The 16,540-nt window shown below is 37.7% G+C and overlaps 1 protein-coding gene across 1 annotated transcript in view; it reads right to left on the minus strand.

Annotated features, from left to right (window-relative positions):
- LOC145666837 (homeobox protein Nkx-3.2-like) overlaps window positions 1-2,570 on the minus strand; it is a 116,441-nt gene extending 113,871 nt beyond the window's left edge. The window contains exon 1 of the mRNA XM_081734413.1: window positions 1,957-2,570. Coding sequence (XP_081590539.1) covers window positions 1,957-2,146 — 190 coding nt within the window. The 5' untranslated portion in view covers window positions 2,147-2,570. The remainder of the gene's footprint in view (window positions 1-1,956) is intronic.
- Between the last annotated feature and the right edge of the window lie 13,970 nt (window positions 2,571-16,540).

Here is a 16,540-nt window from a genome sequence, read left to right on the forward strand (position 1 = left end):
AATTTGTATTTTCACCGTACTCTTTGCAACAAAACTACGACTAATTCCGTGACGAAATTGGCAAGAAAAGATGTCTGTTAGAGCCTATATTTACGGCTTCCATATTCAAATCCAATAGAACCGAAATTCAGAGCGTATAGTCTATATACGAATTCCGCACTACAACTCTATATTGCAAAGAACGTTAAAACACGCCATCCACACTTGAAGGGTGAACCGTCTGCGTAAAACTTACGAAAAAAAATGTGAGAATACAGTTAAAAATTGACAATTTTGTTGCCAATTGTTCCGTTGCTTAATTACAATCAGACGTAAACAAAGGTATGGGATTTACATGAATATGATATCGAATTATTGAATACATTATCGAATTATCGATTTACATGAATATGATATGAAATAAGAGCGAACAATTGTTTATTTTAATACAGTGAATCATAATAACGACATAATGACAACACAATTGTCAGTAATTCGCTGTAATTATACTTATTTTTAATGTGTACATAATTTTAATGTGTATATACGCTGGTATATAAATAAACATCTATTTATATGAATTCTAATACAGGCCTACATCTAGGAAGGGTTACCAGATCTTATGTTTTCCCTGATCTTAAGTTTTATGTTTTTTTGGAACGTTTTATAATGAATACTGCATATCGCTCAAAAAAAAAAAATTTTTTTTTTCACTGAAAAATCTCGCAACTCTAATCTCGAGCAAATGCCTAGTCCTTGGATCATACACATTTCTATGAAAAGTATCGAATATGTACATAATAGTTATAAATATGTAAATAATATGTAAATATGTAAATGTTGAAATGGAGATAATATGTAAATAATACTTTTCAGTAAATATTTCAGTAATATTTTCTATTAAAATATTACTTGTATGACATTTGTAAATTAAGTGGAATTTTTACTTTGGGATCTAGTATGTAACACCCAGTGTTGTTAGTGTAACAACCAATACACAATGATTGCGTTCTTTACACCAAAGGTGGCGGCGGATGATGAACTCACAAGCAAATGATTGTGTGAGAACAGGTGAAATAAGACCAGGGAAAGATGCTGGAAAAATTTCGAGAAAACCCTTTGACACGATTTTTGTCCACGTAGACTAGCATCGAACCAAGAACCTCTCGCAATGTGAACACTCTACACAAGTTTCCACGACATAAAACAAACGTAGAGATATTCTCACAATTTTCATGAATTTAAGTAAGTAAAATCTAAAGAAATATTTTTGAAACAATCGATATTCTCAGACTTACATTACAAAATATATGTACTTAAACATCTATTAAGGGTCTTCACTACAGCGAAATTAAACTACCGCTAATTTTAGAGTTTTTCTGTAATATCTTCAAAACAAATAAAAATATTCGAAAAGTAGAAACGTAATGAACTAGACAACACGATTTTGCATGTGATACCGTTATCACAACTCATCTATCTGCTTTTGATTTGCAACTGTAGATAGATTTAGCATTTTTTTGCGGATTCTGTAAATAGCGGCATACCAAAAGCAGATAGGTGAATTGTGGTAAAGGTATCACATGCAAAATTGTATTGTCTAGTTTACTACGTTTCTACTTTTCGAATATTTTTTACTTGTTTTGAAGATATTACAGAAAAACTCTAAAATTAGCGGTAGTTTAATTTCGCTGTAGTGAAGACCCTTAAGAGGTGTTCCTGGTTAGATCCTAACTTCTGACAAGTGAGCTTTGTGGTAGACAAACACCGTGTATCTATGCATCTTCGAAGTTTTTCTCGTTTCTTCCCACTTACTTTCTTCCGTCATTATATCACCATCTAATTACCCGTTTCCTTTACCGTCTCCCTTAACCTTTGTGCATAATCGTGGGAACATTGAACTAAAAAAAATAATTAATAAATAAAAATAAAATATACCTATGTTATGTAGAGAAATAAAAGAAAAAAAAAACATACCTTGTTTTATTGACGGCTTTTGCGTCATGTCCAGTGCTTCGTCTTGTCCCATTCCTCTCGTAACACCAGGATTCGAACTATGTGCCACTAATTGAAGTCCTCTACTAGAAACATCTTTGGTCAAAATGTCCGAAATGGAGAAGGGGGTCACAGATGATCCCACGCCAAGTGACGTTGGCACGAGATCCATGACCTGCTTGATTGACAGAATGACCAATGTTGCCCTACAACACTGGTTAAACTTTAAAAGTTTTCCTTTTTTTTTTTTTTTTTTTTGGAAAAAAGTTCAAGTCACTCAAAGAAAAGTATAAAAGAGTCAAGTTGAGATCACTACAACTCTAACCATCTTTGGAGGGAAATAATTCGAACAAAAACGTCACTGGATTAGTTACGGTGTGTCCCCAAAAAACCGAGGGCAGCCGGCTACTGTTCCGATAGTTTGTCGCTACTTCAATGTTTCTTATCTTTTCGGTTTGGAGGAGGAAGAGTCATCCGGGGTATCCAACACACAAGAAAGAGGCGGCACAGGATACGTGACGTCATGAAGACACAAGTCCCGCCCCACAGTACTCAACGCCTGGCACGAGTGGATGCGTCGGCCAATGAAGAGTTCGGTGAGAGGTTCCAAGAGGAAGCAATGTGTGGAGACAGGAGGGTAAAATGGCGTGGTTAAAAGGGGTTTTGTAACAAGTCTTCGTTTTTTTTTATTTCGCCTTCCGCCCCTCTAACCCTCACCAATCCTAGCCACGTGTGTTTTCATAAGACAACACGTGATTTTCGTGAAAAGTCAATACCAAACTTCCTTTCGCTCTGTTATTATTGTTACAAACCGATTTTTTTATCTCTTTCTTTCGCGCGCCGAGACCCATCGAACACGAACAGTCGTCTCCATAACAATATACAATGAGCATTCCTTCTTTATTTTTCTATGTCGTTAAGTCGAATGAGAGCCATTTATATACACGCGGCGGGCAACTGGCAAAACCAGAGATGATTGTATTTCAGGTGCCACAACAGCAAAGACATGTCTGTTCTTTCTTCAGAGATGAACCGCATCCTCTTGTTTATATAATCTTTTTCCCGCCTCACACAATTGGCTTTGCGAAGCGAGGATCTATATGTCTCCACAGGCTAATATTATACTCAAATGCCGAGAAGTTTCCGGGAGGAGGACGAGAGAGGGGATTCTCTGCGACTGCGACCAGATTCCGCAATGGAATGTTTACAATTCGGATTTTTGTTATCACTCAAATTAGTACATGGAGACTAAAGCTGAAGAGACACGTAGGAATCTAACTAAAGATAAGTCTGGGTGATGATTTATCTCATGTCAAATTATACCTTGATCCATATTTTTAACACTACTATTTGGTCTGCTGCTATTTCCTCCATACACTATACGCATTTTTTTTTAAATCAAAAGATCCAAAATATTTCAGGCCAAAATTTTCTTGTACGCCTTATATCTGGAGAACTACATAGAGTGTAGCCAAACCCAAACTATCACTTAACTCAGTATGATGTATTTATTCCGTTAAAAAAAAAAAAAATCAAAAATTGTGTGACCCCTGATCCAAAAACTAATTATTGGCAGAGATCGCAATCTTTTGATCCATTTTTTTGGGAACATTCCTAAAATTCTTGTTTAAATACTCAAACAGTACATCGTTGGGAATATTGGAAAACTTGACCAGAAATATAGGTCTAGATTAGTGTTGCCACGAGACGAGACGAGACGAGACTTCAAGCTGTCTCGTCTCGTGCAAAGCATGTCTCGTCTCGTCTCGTGCAAAGCATGTCTCGTCTCGTGTCTCGTCTCGAGAGGTTCTGTCCCGTCTCGTCGTCCCGTTTGTCTCGTTTTGTCTCGTCTTGTCTCGTAAAAAATATAGCAACATACCATGGGAACGAAAGTAAAATGTGGCAGGCTGCACCATGCTAATCATGATACAACTAAGTTACAAGTATTACCCAGAACTCACAAGACAAGAAATGTCACGGTAGCTACACCGTGAAGCCTTCACCTCTGGTGTATGTGGTACTCGGTGCGATCTCAGTTAGTGCCATGTGAGTTTTGTGGTGGACAAACATTGAATGTGTTTGGGGACCGCGGTGGCTCAGTGGTAGAACGTTCACTTCAGGTGCTTGGGGTCTCGGGTTCGATCCCAGCACCCGCCAAGTGAACTTTGTGGTGGACAAACACCGTGTGCGTGGGTTTTCTCGGGGTTCTCCCGTTTCCTCCCACTTTCTTCATTCCACCATTTCATTCATTACTCATCATCACTGTCTCCTTTAGCCTAACCGGCATAACTGTGGGACGTAAAACTCAAAGATTTCATTTCATTTTTCGAATGTGTATGTTTTCTCGAAGTTGTCTAGTATTTTACCACTTTCTTCATTCCCCTAAAATTTCCCATCATCATCCATTCGGCCAAAGTTGCCTAAAGGTCTTAAAAATAAATTCAAATAAGCTCACAAGGCAAGGACAAATAGTTTACAAGGTAATATATCTCTGCTGTTAATTGTCTGAGGCTTCTCGACCCTGGCTTTTTTTTTTTTTTTTTTTTTACATTCTGAAACATTGAAATTTGTTTCACCAGTTTCAATACACGAACATACAGTAAATTGCTCATAGGTACGTCGAAGATGAAGACACTAATGTCAAATAATGTTTACACGACAAGCAAAGGTCGATGTGAAGGTGTCACCATCCCCGACACTATCGTATACTATCAGCCCACTTGCTTTATAGTGTATATATATATACACTAGAGAGAGAGAGAGAGAGAGAGAGAGAGATGGAAAGATATATAGATAAATAGAGAGATAGATATGTGTGTACACTTTGATTTCATATATTCCAACCTTTAGGTTTCACAGTGTTAACCCATACCAATCAAAAAACTACTTTCCATTTTGGCATGTTTAGATTTTTTGCAATTATTATTATTATTATTATTATTATTATTATTGAAAAAAAAAGCTCGGAACCAAATAATTTTATTGAGTAATGGAAAGTATTTGATTGAAATTTTATATGTTACTGCACAGTAAGCTCTACTTAAAGTGCCATAGTAATGGGAGCTGAACGACACATCGGACGAAAGAATGCTTCGGGCCAGTCTTCACCTCCATGGTTCAAATCTGTTCTCATAACCGCGGGGTGTGTGCTACTATGTGGTGGTGGCCCCGTTTGTGTAACAAACTCATGACAGTACACCCAGATTAGCTAGTGGTATATAAAAAAGTTGATTTTTGGGTGGCCATTTTGGATTAAAGTTTCTTATATTGTCGTGATCTATTCGCAATCATACAACATACATCTTCATACCAAGCCGAGCGGTCTGCGGCGATAGACCACCGGCTTGAAGGCCCTGGGTTGAGTCCCGGAAGGGTCATGTGTATGGATTTTAACAGCATTTGTTTTTTCGTATTGTGTCGGGGGGGATAGTACGGGATAAAAGGATTTCAGTCTGAAAAAAATGGAGAGAATATCCTCTCCAGGATACTTTCATGGAAGTAAGGAATTAGTAAAAATATAGGATATACATTTTATTGTAGGTTTAAAAATATGTTTTCGGTATCTTATTTCTTTTCTGTTAATTATGTTCTTCAATGTTCGAATTTTGATCATTCTCATGATATTTTCTGCTTTCAACGGAGTTCCATGAATATTATACCAAATGTTCTTTACACTCTGCAAGAAACCATTTCTGAAGATAATTCAGGTCCTAATGAATATTATTCACTAGGAAAGGGTAGTATTTCCTTCCTCTCAACATGGAAGCAGAGGGCAATTTCGCACTCTGGTCAGATCAAACATTTCCGCGTAACAAAACGAAGGTCCCTCTGTAAAACCTCTTCACCTAAACTGTTATTATTAGTATCATAAATTTGCTGAAAACAAACAATTTGAAGGGTTCGTCGATAATATCTTTGCTTTCTTTGTCCTTCGCCTGCCTTCCAAACGAAGAGGTGAATTTTACAACATGACTGCTGTATAATAAGCGAGCGATTAGTAAAATGGTAAAAGTGTGTTTTTGTGTGTATATATAGGCCTATGTGTGTGAGAGAGTGAGAGAGAGAGAATACAAAATTTTAGTTGCAAGATGACATACTTCAATTGCCGTTTTCGGTTCATATAGCAAAAAGAATACCGCCACCAGAGAATAAATACAATTGTAGTCTGTTTTGTTCTCTTCCGTCATCTCAGCCAGAACTTTAAACTACAGCCTGTAATGAGTGTAGACCTTACCCAGTTTTCAAATTGAATAGATGGTGGTGGTAGTTCGGTTTCTTCACCTTGTAAAAATCTTCCCTGTCTTTGATTTTGTTTGTCATTCCAGCCAGAAATTTAAAAAAAAAATGAGAATTCCTCAGTTTACAGCAAGGGGAATTGGGGACAAGACATTAAGGATGATATTCCTGGATGCTCACGTATCACGATTGTTTCATTCAATAGACAGAGGACACTTCTCTATGAAGACTTTTCAACATGTTTTCTCACAAAGGGGATTTTCCTTTTGCAATCTATATGACCACTGGCAATTTCAATCTTGGCCATTCCCGCCAGCGTTTTGATTTTCGAGACACGAGACGAGACAAGACATTTCACGAGACGTCCCGTCTCGTCTCGTGTCTCGTCTAAAAGGGTTCTGTCTCGTCTCGTGGCAACACTAGTCTAGATGTGTCCCAAGCATGTATTTCAGCGCCATGGGCAACGATTCTACTGGGCCTGAACCTCCCATAATCTGCATATCTTTGCTTCGATATGTGGGAATAAACATACCTTAATGAGCTTTCCAAATTACGATAGAAATCGCTTCCGCTTCCCAGCCGCCCTAAAGCCTTTAGCTGTTTGTTTAGATAAATATAGCGCATGTCTTTTAAGAAAATAAGCCGTGAAAAAATGTAAGATGTTTTTAAGTTACTCCCCAAAATAATCTCAGCCATCCTGTCTAAATGTTCTGGCCTACTAGGGCCATAATCAAAATATTTTTAATATAATGAAACATCCCTTAACGGACATCTCTCAATAGTAGACCTCTATAATACGAACAGACTTTTTTGTCATTGTCAAAAAAAAAAAAAAAAGCATTGTTAAGTAGGAAAGAACCCTCCCTTTTACAAAACACTACCAAATACGGACACGGACAGTCATAGTCTACCCCAAAATCTCTTCATAACGGATAGCAATTATTCTCAGCTCGGACGTAGAATATTTGAATGGAAAATGCTTTCTGCAAATTTGAAAACTCATGTTTAATTGAGCTAAGCCAAGCTAGGTAAGAAACCAGAGTCTGCAGAATTTCAGGGCAGACAACTTTTGTAGACTTTATTCCATGAAATTTGTAATATTGTTGAATATTCTTATTGAATTACTTTTAACAGTAGGAACGGAATGAAGATACTGTTATAGAGGTATGATATGACTTGGGCTTGAGAAGAAACTTATCATAGAAAGATTCTATTTTGTAGTACAAATATAACATGCAAATACATCTCTCATCGATACTTATAGTTTCTTTACACAGGAGAAATTTTCACCTCATATTCCTGCAGTAATTCGAATACAGAATGCTGTATTTTGATATTAGCTTATGTTTAAATTTTTGAAATTAATATGGTTACTGCATAGATACAGCATACAATTATGACATGAATTGTAATCAAAATTTGTGAAATCTCTTTGTAACGGACATTTTTCAATTACGGACAAATAATCACGTTCCACCAGTGGTTGTCATTTACAGGTTGCACTGTACTATTTTCATTAATGAGCTACGTATACCAAGAAAAAAGTTTGAATACATTTATGATAACAAGTTGCACAGTTTAATCTGATTTTAACAGCTTCTGCATATTGAATATTCATTTCTGAATGCACGCCAGTCTCCAGAAAAAAAAAAATAATGTCTGATGAAAATAAGAAAGAAAATACTGGGATAGTCAGAGTACCACAACAAATGAAATACTGCCTCTGACAAAACACTTGAATTTCTGAAAACAAGAAATGACTAAATCCATCCCTTCTTCAATAATGTAAAGAACTGACGTCAAGTTAACGAGAACAGAAACCTCCACTATAAAGTAAACTAACAAGAAAACAAACAAACGAACAAACAAAAGTGTCTTCTTCTGTTCGAGAAACAATAGGCCGGAAAAACTAGGTAAAATTTTGAATTAGGTTTTCTATCTCTCCTTGCAACCAAAATGAACTTTTGTTATTTTGTATTTCTTATTATTATTATTATTATTTGTTATTGTAATGATATTAACAATAACAAAATATTTACCTAAACAAGCAACTAAAAGTTTTAGGATGGGCTCAAAAGGTGGTTGCAGGTTATACTGTGAGGAAGCCAACATTGGCTATTCCTTAAGTCAGTGTCACCTAATTCCATTTCCCAAGATTAGGATGTTAGTAGAGTTAAGAATTGTTCATGTCTCTGGAAACACTAAGTCGAATATTGATTGAATAATTTTAGTAATAAGATTATACTCCTAAGGAAAAAATAAGAAAACCATGTTTAATGATATTCGCCTATGGACTTCCAAATGCTCTTTAGACTAAACGAGATGAATTATTAATGAAAGTGGATGATAATAAAATAATTGGTGGAATTATAATGTGGGAGCAAACGGGAAATTCCAGGAAAATCTACAAGTCATGATGTTGTACACCACAAACTCACTTGGCCTGGAATCGAACCAGAGATTCCTTACAATAGAGATTATTTTTCTACCACTGAGCTACCGTGCTCTTCCCAAACATTCAAGTACATCCAGAAATTGAGTGGGTCAGTGGGTTGTGGGTCAAGATTTGTGAGTCAGTGGGTCGTGGGTCAACAGGATGTGAGCCACTGCGACCCAGCACCCACCGTGACCCACTCTGACCTACAACCCACTCTGCTCAGTGCATTTTACACAGCATCTTCTGAACATTAGTAAATTTGTTTGCATTTTACTTGCAAGACTTCAATTTTTCTTCCTTTTTCTGTTTACTTACCTGAGATGAGATATCTAAGTGAAAATACCTAGGTAGAGCTTCAGGCACTTTCGGATATTGATATTTGTAATTGTAATAAACTAAGAATATTTGTGAATTAATATTTCTCAAAGATCCGTCGCTCGTACCTATCTTTCGCGAAGTTGCGAAAAATTTTCCATTACCTTCTCAACCATTGGAGTTCGTAGCTAGAAGCTGTGCCGTATTACGCATATAATTGAAATCAAGTGAAGACAGTTGTAGACTCATTAAGTCCCGATGATGAAGCCGCTATTTATGTGTCTTAGAAATGTTTCTCTGCAAGTGGCATTGAGAACAAAATTAAGTACATACACAACCACTTCTCAAGAATACCTGAAATTATCAGACAGTTGGAATCCCGTAAGAATGCTTTGCAGCATTCACTCTCCTTGTTATCGCGGACTTTTTCTCCTTTGGGCGAATTATCGCAGACTTTGTCCAGTGAAACAACTCACGGTCTTGCGAAAATAGCGTCAGATAAACTTTGCAAAGTATTATTTTCTAGGCAAAAATCCCGGGTACAAAACAACATGTGCCATTGCAAATGTACTTAATGGTGAACCATGGAATTGGAAGAGAACGTAACACAGGAAGACATTTGATGATTTTTATATGCACCAGTGACTTCTGCTGACGTAGAAAGAAAATTTTCGACTTACAAAACGTTTCTTACAGGTGCATTTCGCCAGCCCCCCCACCTTGGAGTTTCGAAAAAAAAACCTATGCTAATCGTTTGTGCTACGTTTGTGCCGGAATGTACCGCAAACATTTTCGTTTGTACCACTTCCGGTACGAAGTTATAATAGTTTTAAAGTGGGGGGCTGGGGAAACGGCAGCCCCCCCACCTTGGAATTTCGAAACGAAACCTATGCCAATCGTTTGTGCTACGTTTGTGCCGGAATGTACCGCAAAAATTTTCGTTTGTACCACTTCCGGTACGAAGTTATAAGGGTTTTAAAGTGCGGGGGCTGGGGAAACGGCAGCCCCCCCACCTAGGAATTTCAAAACAAAACCTATGCCAATCGTTTGTGCTACGTTTGTGCCGGAATATACCGCAAAAATTTTCGTTTGTACCACTTCCGGTACGAAGTTATAAGGGTTTTAAAGTGGGGGGGCTGGAGAAACGGCAGCCTCCAAACTTCGAATTTCGAAACAAAACCTAAGCCAATCGTTTGTGCTACGTTTGTGCCGCAATGTACCGCAAAAATTTTCGTTTGTACCACTTCCGGTACGAAGTTATAAGGGTTTTAAAGTGGGGGGGGGGGGCTGGAGAAACGGCAGTCTCCAAACTTCGAATTTCGAAACAAAGCCTATGGCAATCGTTTGTGCTACGTTTGTGCCGGAATGTACCGTAAACATTTTCGTTTGTACCACTTCCGGTACGAAGTTATAAGAGTTTTAAAGCGGGGGTTGGGGAAACGGCAGCCCCCACCTAGGAATTTCAAAACAAAACCTATGCCAATCGTTTGTGCTACGTTTGTGCCGGAATGTACCGCAAAAATTTTCGTTTGTACCACTTCCGGTACGAAGTTATAAGGGTTTTGAAGTGGAGGGGCTGGAGAAACGAAAGCATCCAACCTTGGAATTTCGAAACAAAACCTATGGCAATCGTTTGTGCCGGAATGTACCGCAAAAATTTTCGTTTGTACCACTTCCGGTACGAAGTTGTAAGGGTTTTGAAGTGGCGGGCTGGGCCAACGGCAGCCCCCCACCTAGGAACTTCAAAGCAAAATTTATGTCATTCGTTTGTGCTACGTTTGTGCCTGAATGTACCGCAAAAATTTTCGTTTGTACCACTTCCGGTACGAAGTTATAAGGGTTTATAAGTGGGGGGGGGGCTGGAGAAACGGAAGCCTCCAACCTTGGAATTTCGAAACAAAACCTATGCCAATCGTTTGTGCTAAGTTTGTGCCGGAATGTACCGCAAAAAATTTCGTTTGTACCACTTCCGGTACGAAGTTATAAGAGTTTTAATGTGAGGGCTGCGGAAACGGCAACCCCTTCCTTGGAATTTCGAAACAAAACCTATGCCAATCGTTTTTGCTACGTTTGTGGCGGAATATACCGCAAACATTTTCGTTTGTACCACTTCCGGTACGAAGTTATAAGGGTTTTAAAGTGGGAGGGCTGGGAAAACGGCAGCCTCCCACCCAAGAATTTCAAAACAAAACCTATGCCAATCGTTTGTGCTACGTTTGTGCCGGAATGTACCGCAAAAATTTTCGTTTGTACCACCTCCGGTACGAAGTTATAAGGGTTTTAAAGTGGGAGGGCTGGAGAAACGGCAGCCTCCCTACTTGGAATTTCGAAACAAAACCTATGCCAATCGTTTGTGCTACGTTTGTGCCCGAATGTACCGCAAAAATTTTCGTTTGTACCACTTCCGGAACGAAGTTATAAGGGTTTATAAGTGGGGGGGAGGGGGGCTGGAGAAACGGAAGCCTCCAACCTTGGAATTTCGAAACAAAACCTATGCCAATCGTTTGTGCTATGTTTGTGCCGGAATGTACCGCAAAAATTTTCGTTTGTACCACTTCCGGTACGAAGTTATAATAGTTTTAAAGTGGGGGGCAAAATTCAGAAACATCAAATTCAATACAAATAGAGATAGAAACATTGAGTTAACGGGAATCGTTAGTGCGCTTATAAGCACTAAGCACTAACGTTAGGGCTATCATATTTTGGGATTTATTCAAGATTTTTGGTGGGGGAGCCAATTTCAGAAATATCAAATTCTATACAAATAAAGATAGAAACATAGTGTTAACAGCAATCATTAGTGCATCATTAGTGCACTTATTCGCACTAAGCACTAACGTTAGCGCTACTATATTTTGAGATTTATTCAAAAAATTTGGTGGGGTGGTCAATTTCAGAAATATCAAATTCTATACAAATAGAGATAGGAACATAGAGTTAACGGCAATCGTTAGTGCATCGTTAGTGCACTTAAAATACTAAACACTGACGTTAGTGCTACAATATTTTGGGATTTATTCAAGATTTTAGATGGGGGCCAACTTCAGAAATATCAAATTCTATACAAATAGAGGTAGAAACATGCAGTTAAAGACAATCGTTGTTGCATCGTTAGTGCTCTTAAATGCACTAAGCATTAAGGTTAGCATTACCATATTTTGGGATTTATTCAAGATTTCTGGTGGGACCAACTTCAGAAATATCAAATTTCATACAAACATTTAGTGCTTTCTAGAAGCACTAACAATACACTAATGAATGGCATTAATTTTTTGTTAGTGCTTGAAGTTGACGCAAGTTCACCGTGCCCTCCAAAGATATTGTACCTGTAGCACCTACACTAATGAAGTACTAACGTTAGGGGTTGGTGCACTAAGAACCACTAACAATTGCACTAGAAGATATCATTAGTGCTTTTGAATATGGCGGAAATTTGATGAAATTAAAAATTCCCAATAAATGTCTTATAGGAGTTTAGTGACATTTAATTGTTCATAACTACACTAATATTGAAGGACAAACGAAACTGTTAGTGTTTTCTAGAGGCACTAACGATGCACTAATGATTGCACTAGAATAGATCATTAGTACTCTTGAATTTGACGGAAATTTGACGCAATGAAAAATTTCCCATAAATTTATTATGTGTTTCGTTACATGTAATTGGTCATAACTAAACTAATATTGAAGTTCTAACTAAATTGTTAGTGTTTTCCAGAAGCACTACCAATGCACTAACGAATGGCACTAAGTTTTAGTTAGTGCTTGAAGTGGGGGCGCTAAGTTCACTCTGGCCTCAAAAGGTATTTTAATTGTAGCACATTTACTAATGAAGCACTAACCTTAGGTGTAGATGCGCTAAAAAGCACTAACAATGCACTAACGATCGCTCTAGAAGAGATCATTAGTGATTGTGAATTTGGCGGAAATTTGATTCAATGAAAAATTTGCCTAATTTCTTGTGAGTCTCGTGATATGTAATTGGCCATAACTACACTAATAGTGAAGCACTAACGAAATTGTTAGTGCTTTATAGAAGCACTAACGAATTGGACTATTTTTTTCCGTTAGTGCTTAAAGTGTCGGTGCGAAATTCACGCTGACTTCCCCATAGGTTTTTTTTACTTGTAACACCTACACTAATGAAGCACTAACGTTAGGTGTTTGTGCTCTAAGAAGCAATTACGATGCACTAACAATTGCACTAACAGAGGTAATTAGTGCTTTTGAATGAGATGGGAATTTGATACAATGAATAATTTCCCATGTGTTTCTTATGGGAGTTTTGAGTCTTATAATTGGCCATTTCTACACTAATGGTGAAACACTAACGAAACTACTTGTATCTTCTAGAAGTACTAACAATGCACTAACGTATAAAACTAATTTTTTCGTTAGTGCTTGTAGTGGGGGCTAAGTTCACGATAAATTCGAAAGTTTTCTTTCCTTGTAATATTAGTGCTTCCTAGTGCACCAACACCTAAGTTTCGTGCTTCATTAGTGTAGGTGCTACAAGTAAGAAACCTTTGCGGGCCAGCGTGAACTTGGTTTCCACTTCAAGCAGTAACGAAAAATAAGTCCATTCGTTAATGTATCGTTAGCGCTTCTGCAAAACACTCATAGTTCCGTTAATGCTTAACTATTGATGTAGATATGGCCAATTATATGCCACAAAAATCCCATAAGAGATTCATGTGGAATTTTTCATTGCGTCAAATTTCCGCCAAAATCAAAAGCACTAATGACCTCTTCTACTGAAATTATTAGTGTTTCTTAGTGCATTAAAACCTAACGTTAGTTCTTCATTAATTATATACCTCTATAATCGGAAACACACTTAATTGTTTGCATACTTCCACAAAACATACAAACACCAAATTTTGCATACTTGTTCGTCATGGGATGTGAGTAATGGGAAAATTCCGATATCACGAAAAAGGCGACATTTTCCATGTAAATGAAGTGTCGAAATTTTTCGTCGTTTCGAAATGCTGGTTCTTAGAGTAGTTCCACACACAATAGAAACGTCATATTTTGTCAGGCAGTGAAGCTAGGAACATAGTTTATGATAGAAAAAAGAGCATTAAAATTCGTTTTCGTTTCGCGGCGCAAATCGAAAAAATGTGAAATTTGTAATGGCTGTATGTAGGACGTTGAAATTTCGAGGTGATGTTTATTCTGATGCGTAGTTTGCGAATCCGCCCTTAAACTTGAAAGAAATAGTCATGTTCGGTGTAAGATGGTGCTAGGAATGTTATAAGGGGGCGTCTAATTCTACACAACTTGTAGATATGGTGGAATCACGAAATTGCGTTCAAGTATGTAGATTACAGCGTATGTGAGGGGAAAATTCCGACATGTTGGAAAAGTCGCCATCTTCGATTCAAAATGGCGGCTCAAAAATTTGTAACCATGAAAATTGTAAGTTGTGCTCTTGGTAGGTAAGCCAGGTTTCGCTATGTTATTAAGGACGTAGTTCAGTTTAAGTGAAGAAACAAATCATTCGAGAAGTCGCCATCTTGAATGCAAAATTGCCATATTTTTGAATTGCCTTCATTTGGACTCTTATGTGGTATATTGAGGAGAATAAAACATACAAAGTTCAACGTATTAAGTTAGCTCCGCGGTAAAGTGTCTGTTTTCTGAGTAGCAGGTCTGGGTTCGATTCCCCGCCGGACCTTGTTTTATCTTGTTTTTTTTCTTATCATGTTGCTTCGTTTTATCAAAATAATTTCTGTTGGCATTGCGTGAACAAAATATTTTCGTTATTACAGACATAGACGAAAAGAATATATTTATACACTAACTGTTGATATCGTCTTGAAACTAGGCAGTTTGATCGTGTGAAGCTTCGAGACGATACTCAACTATTTAGAAAGAAAGATATGTAGCTTTAGAGGTGGGGCAACACCAGTGTTTCTTTCAGAAACAATGTTCCTGAGGATCACAGTTAGTATTCCCAGGGGCACTGCTCATAGTTTTCTATTTATTATTCTATTATACACGTATTATTTGGTCTCCTGCGGGGGCACTCTAAGAGCCCCAAGGAGGCAGTGTACCCCCAAAAAACATTTTGGAAAAAAACATTGAGCATCATTTGCACGATATAGTATAGAGACGAGACAAAAATACATTTTGTCTCGCGAGGATAGTGTGTGCTTCAAACCGGAAATAATTGCAAACAATCTCCCTTTTTATACTGGTCGTTTAGATAGATGTGTATACCAACGGGATACGTGGAATAGTGCCTCTTTCGGTTCAGTAGTTTGTTTACAGGACCGGTTGGAGTGAAATGCGTTTTATAATGGACTCAACCTTTTAGGCAAACAATATATGCTATAAAAATAAACTTTCAAAGAAAGAAAAAGTGAGAAAAAGATTGTTAGGAATCGAACCCAGGTCTCCTGTCCAGTAGGCTCACGTCAATCCTCTACACTACCGATTTCCTTAGATTTTCGACTTCGTTCTTACTGCTTACATAATACTGGTACGTTGCGGCCTGCATCTGTGGGGAATTATATACCTCTATAATCGGAAACACGCTTAATTGTTTGCATACTTCCACAAAACATACAAACACCAAATTTTGCATACTTGTTCGTCATGGGATGTGAGTAATGGGAAAATTCCGATATCACGAAAAAGGCGACATTTTCCATGTAAATGAAGTGTCGAAATTTTTCGTCGTTTCGAAATGCTGGTTTTTAGAGTAGTTCCGCACACCATAGAAACGTCATATTTTGTTAGGCAGTGAAGCTAGGAACATAGTTTATGATAGAAAAAAGAGCATTAAAATTCGTTTTCGTTTCGCGTCGCAAATCGAAAAAGTGTGAAATTTGTAATGGCTATATGTAGGACGTTGAAATTTCGAGGTGATGTTTATTCTGATGCGTAGTTTGCGAATCCGCCCTTAAACTTGAAAGAAATAGTCATGTTCGGTGTAAGAAAATGCTAGGAATGTTATAAGGGGGCGTCTAATTCTACACAACTTGTAGATATGGTGGAATCACGAAATTGCGTTTAAGTGTGCAGATTACCACGCATGTGAGGGGAAAAATCCGAAATGTTGGAAAAGTCGCCATCTTCGATTCAAAATGGCGGCTCAAAAATTTGTAACCATGAAAATTGTAAGTTGTGCTCTTGGTAGGTAAGCCAGGTTTCGCTATGTTATTAAGAACGTAGTTCAGTTTAAGTGAAGAAACAAATCATTCGAGAAGTCTCCATCTTGAATGCAAAATTGCCATATTTTTGAATTGCCTTCATTTGGACTCTTATGTGGTATATTGAGGAGAATAAAACAAACAAAATTCAACGTTGTTAGTTAGCTCCGCGGTAAAGTGTCTGCTTTCTGAGTAGCAGGTCTGGGTTCGATTCCCCGCCGGACCTTGTTTTATCTTACGTTTTTTTCTCACCACGTTGCTTCGTTTTATCAAAATAGTTTCTGTTGGCATTGCGTGAACAAAATATTTTCGTTATTACAGACATAGACGGAAAGGATATATTTATACGCTAACTGTTGAGATGGTCTCGAAGCTAGGCAGTATGTTCGTGTAAAGTTTCGAAACGATACTGAAGTAT

The sequence above is a fragment of the Thermobia domestica genome, chromosome 12 (assembly GCF_964235325.1).
Source record: "Thermobia domestica chromosome 12, izTheDome1.hap1.1, whole genome shotgun sequence".
In the NCBI taxonomy this organism is placed as follows: Eukaryota; Metazoa; Arthropoda; class Insecta; order Zygentoma; family Lepismatidae; genus Thermobia; species Thermobia domestica.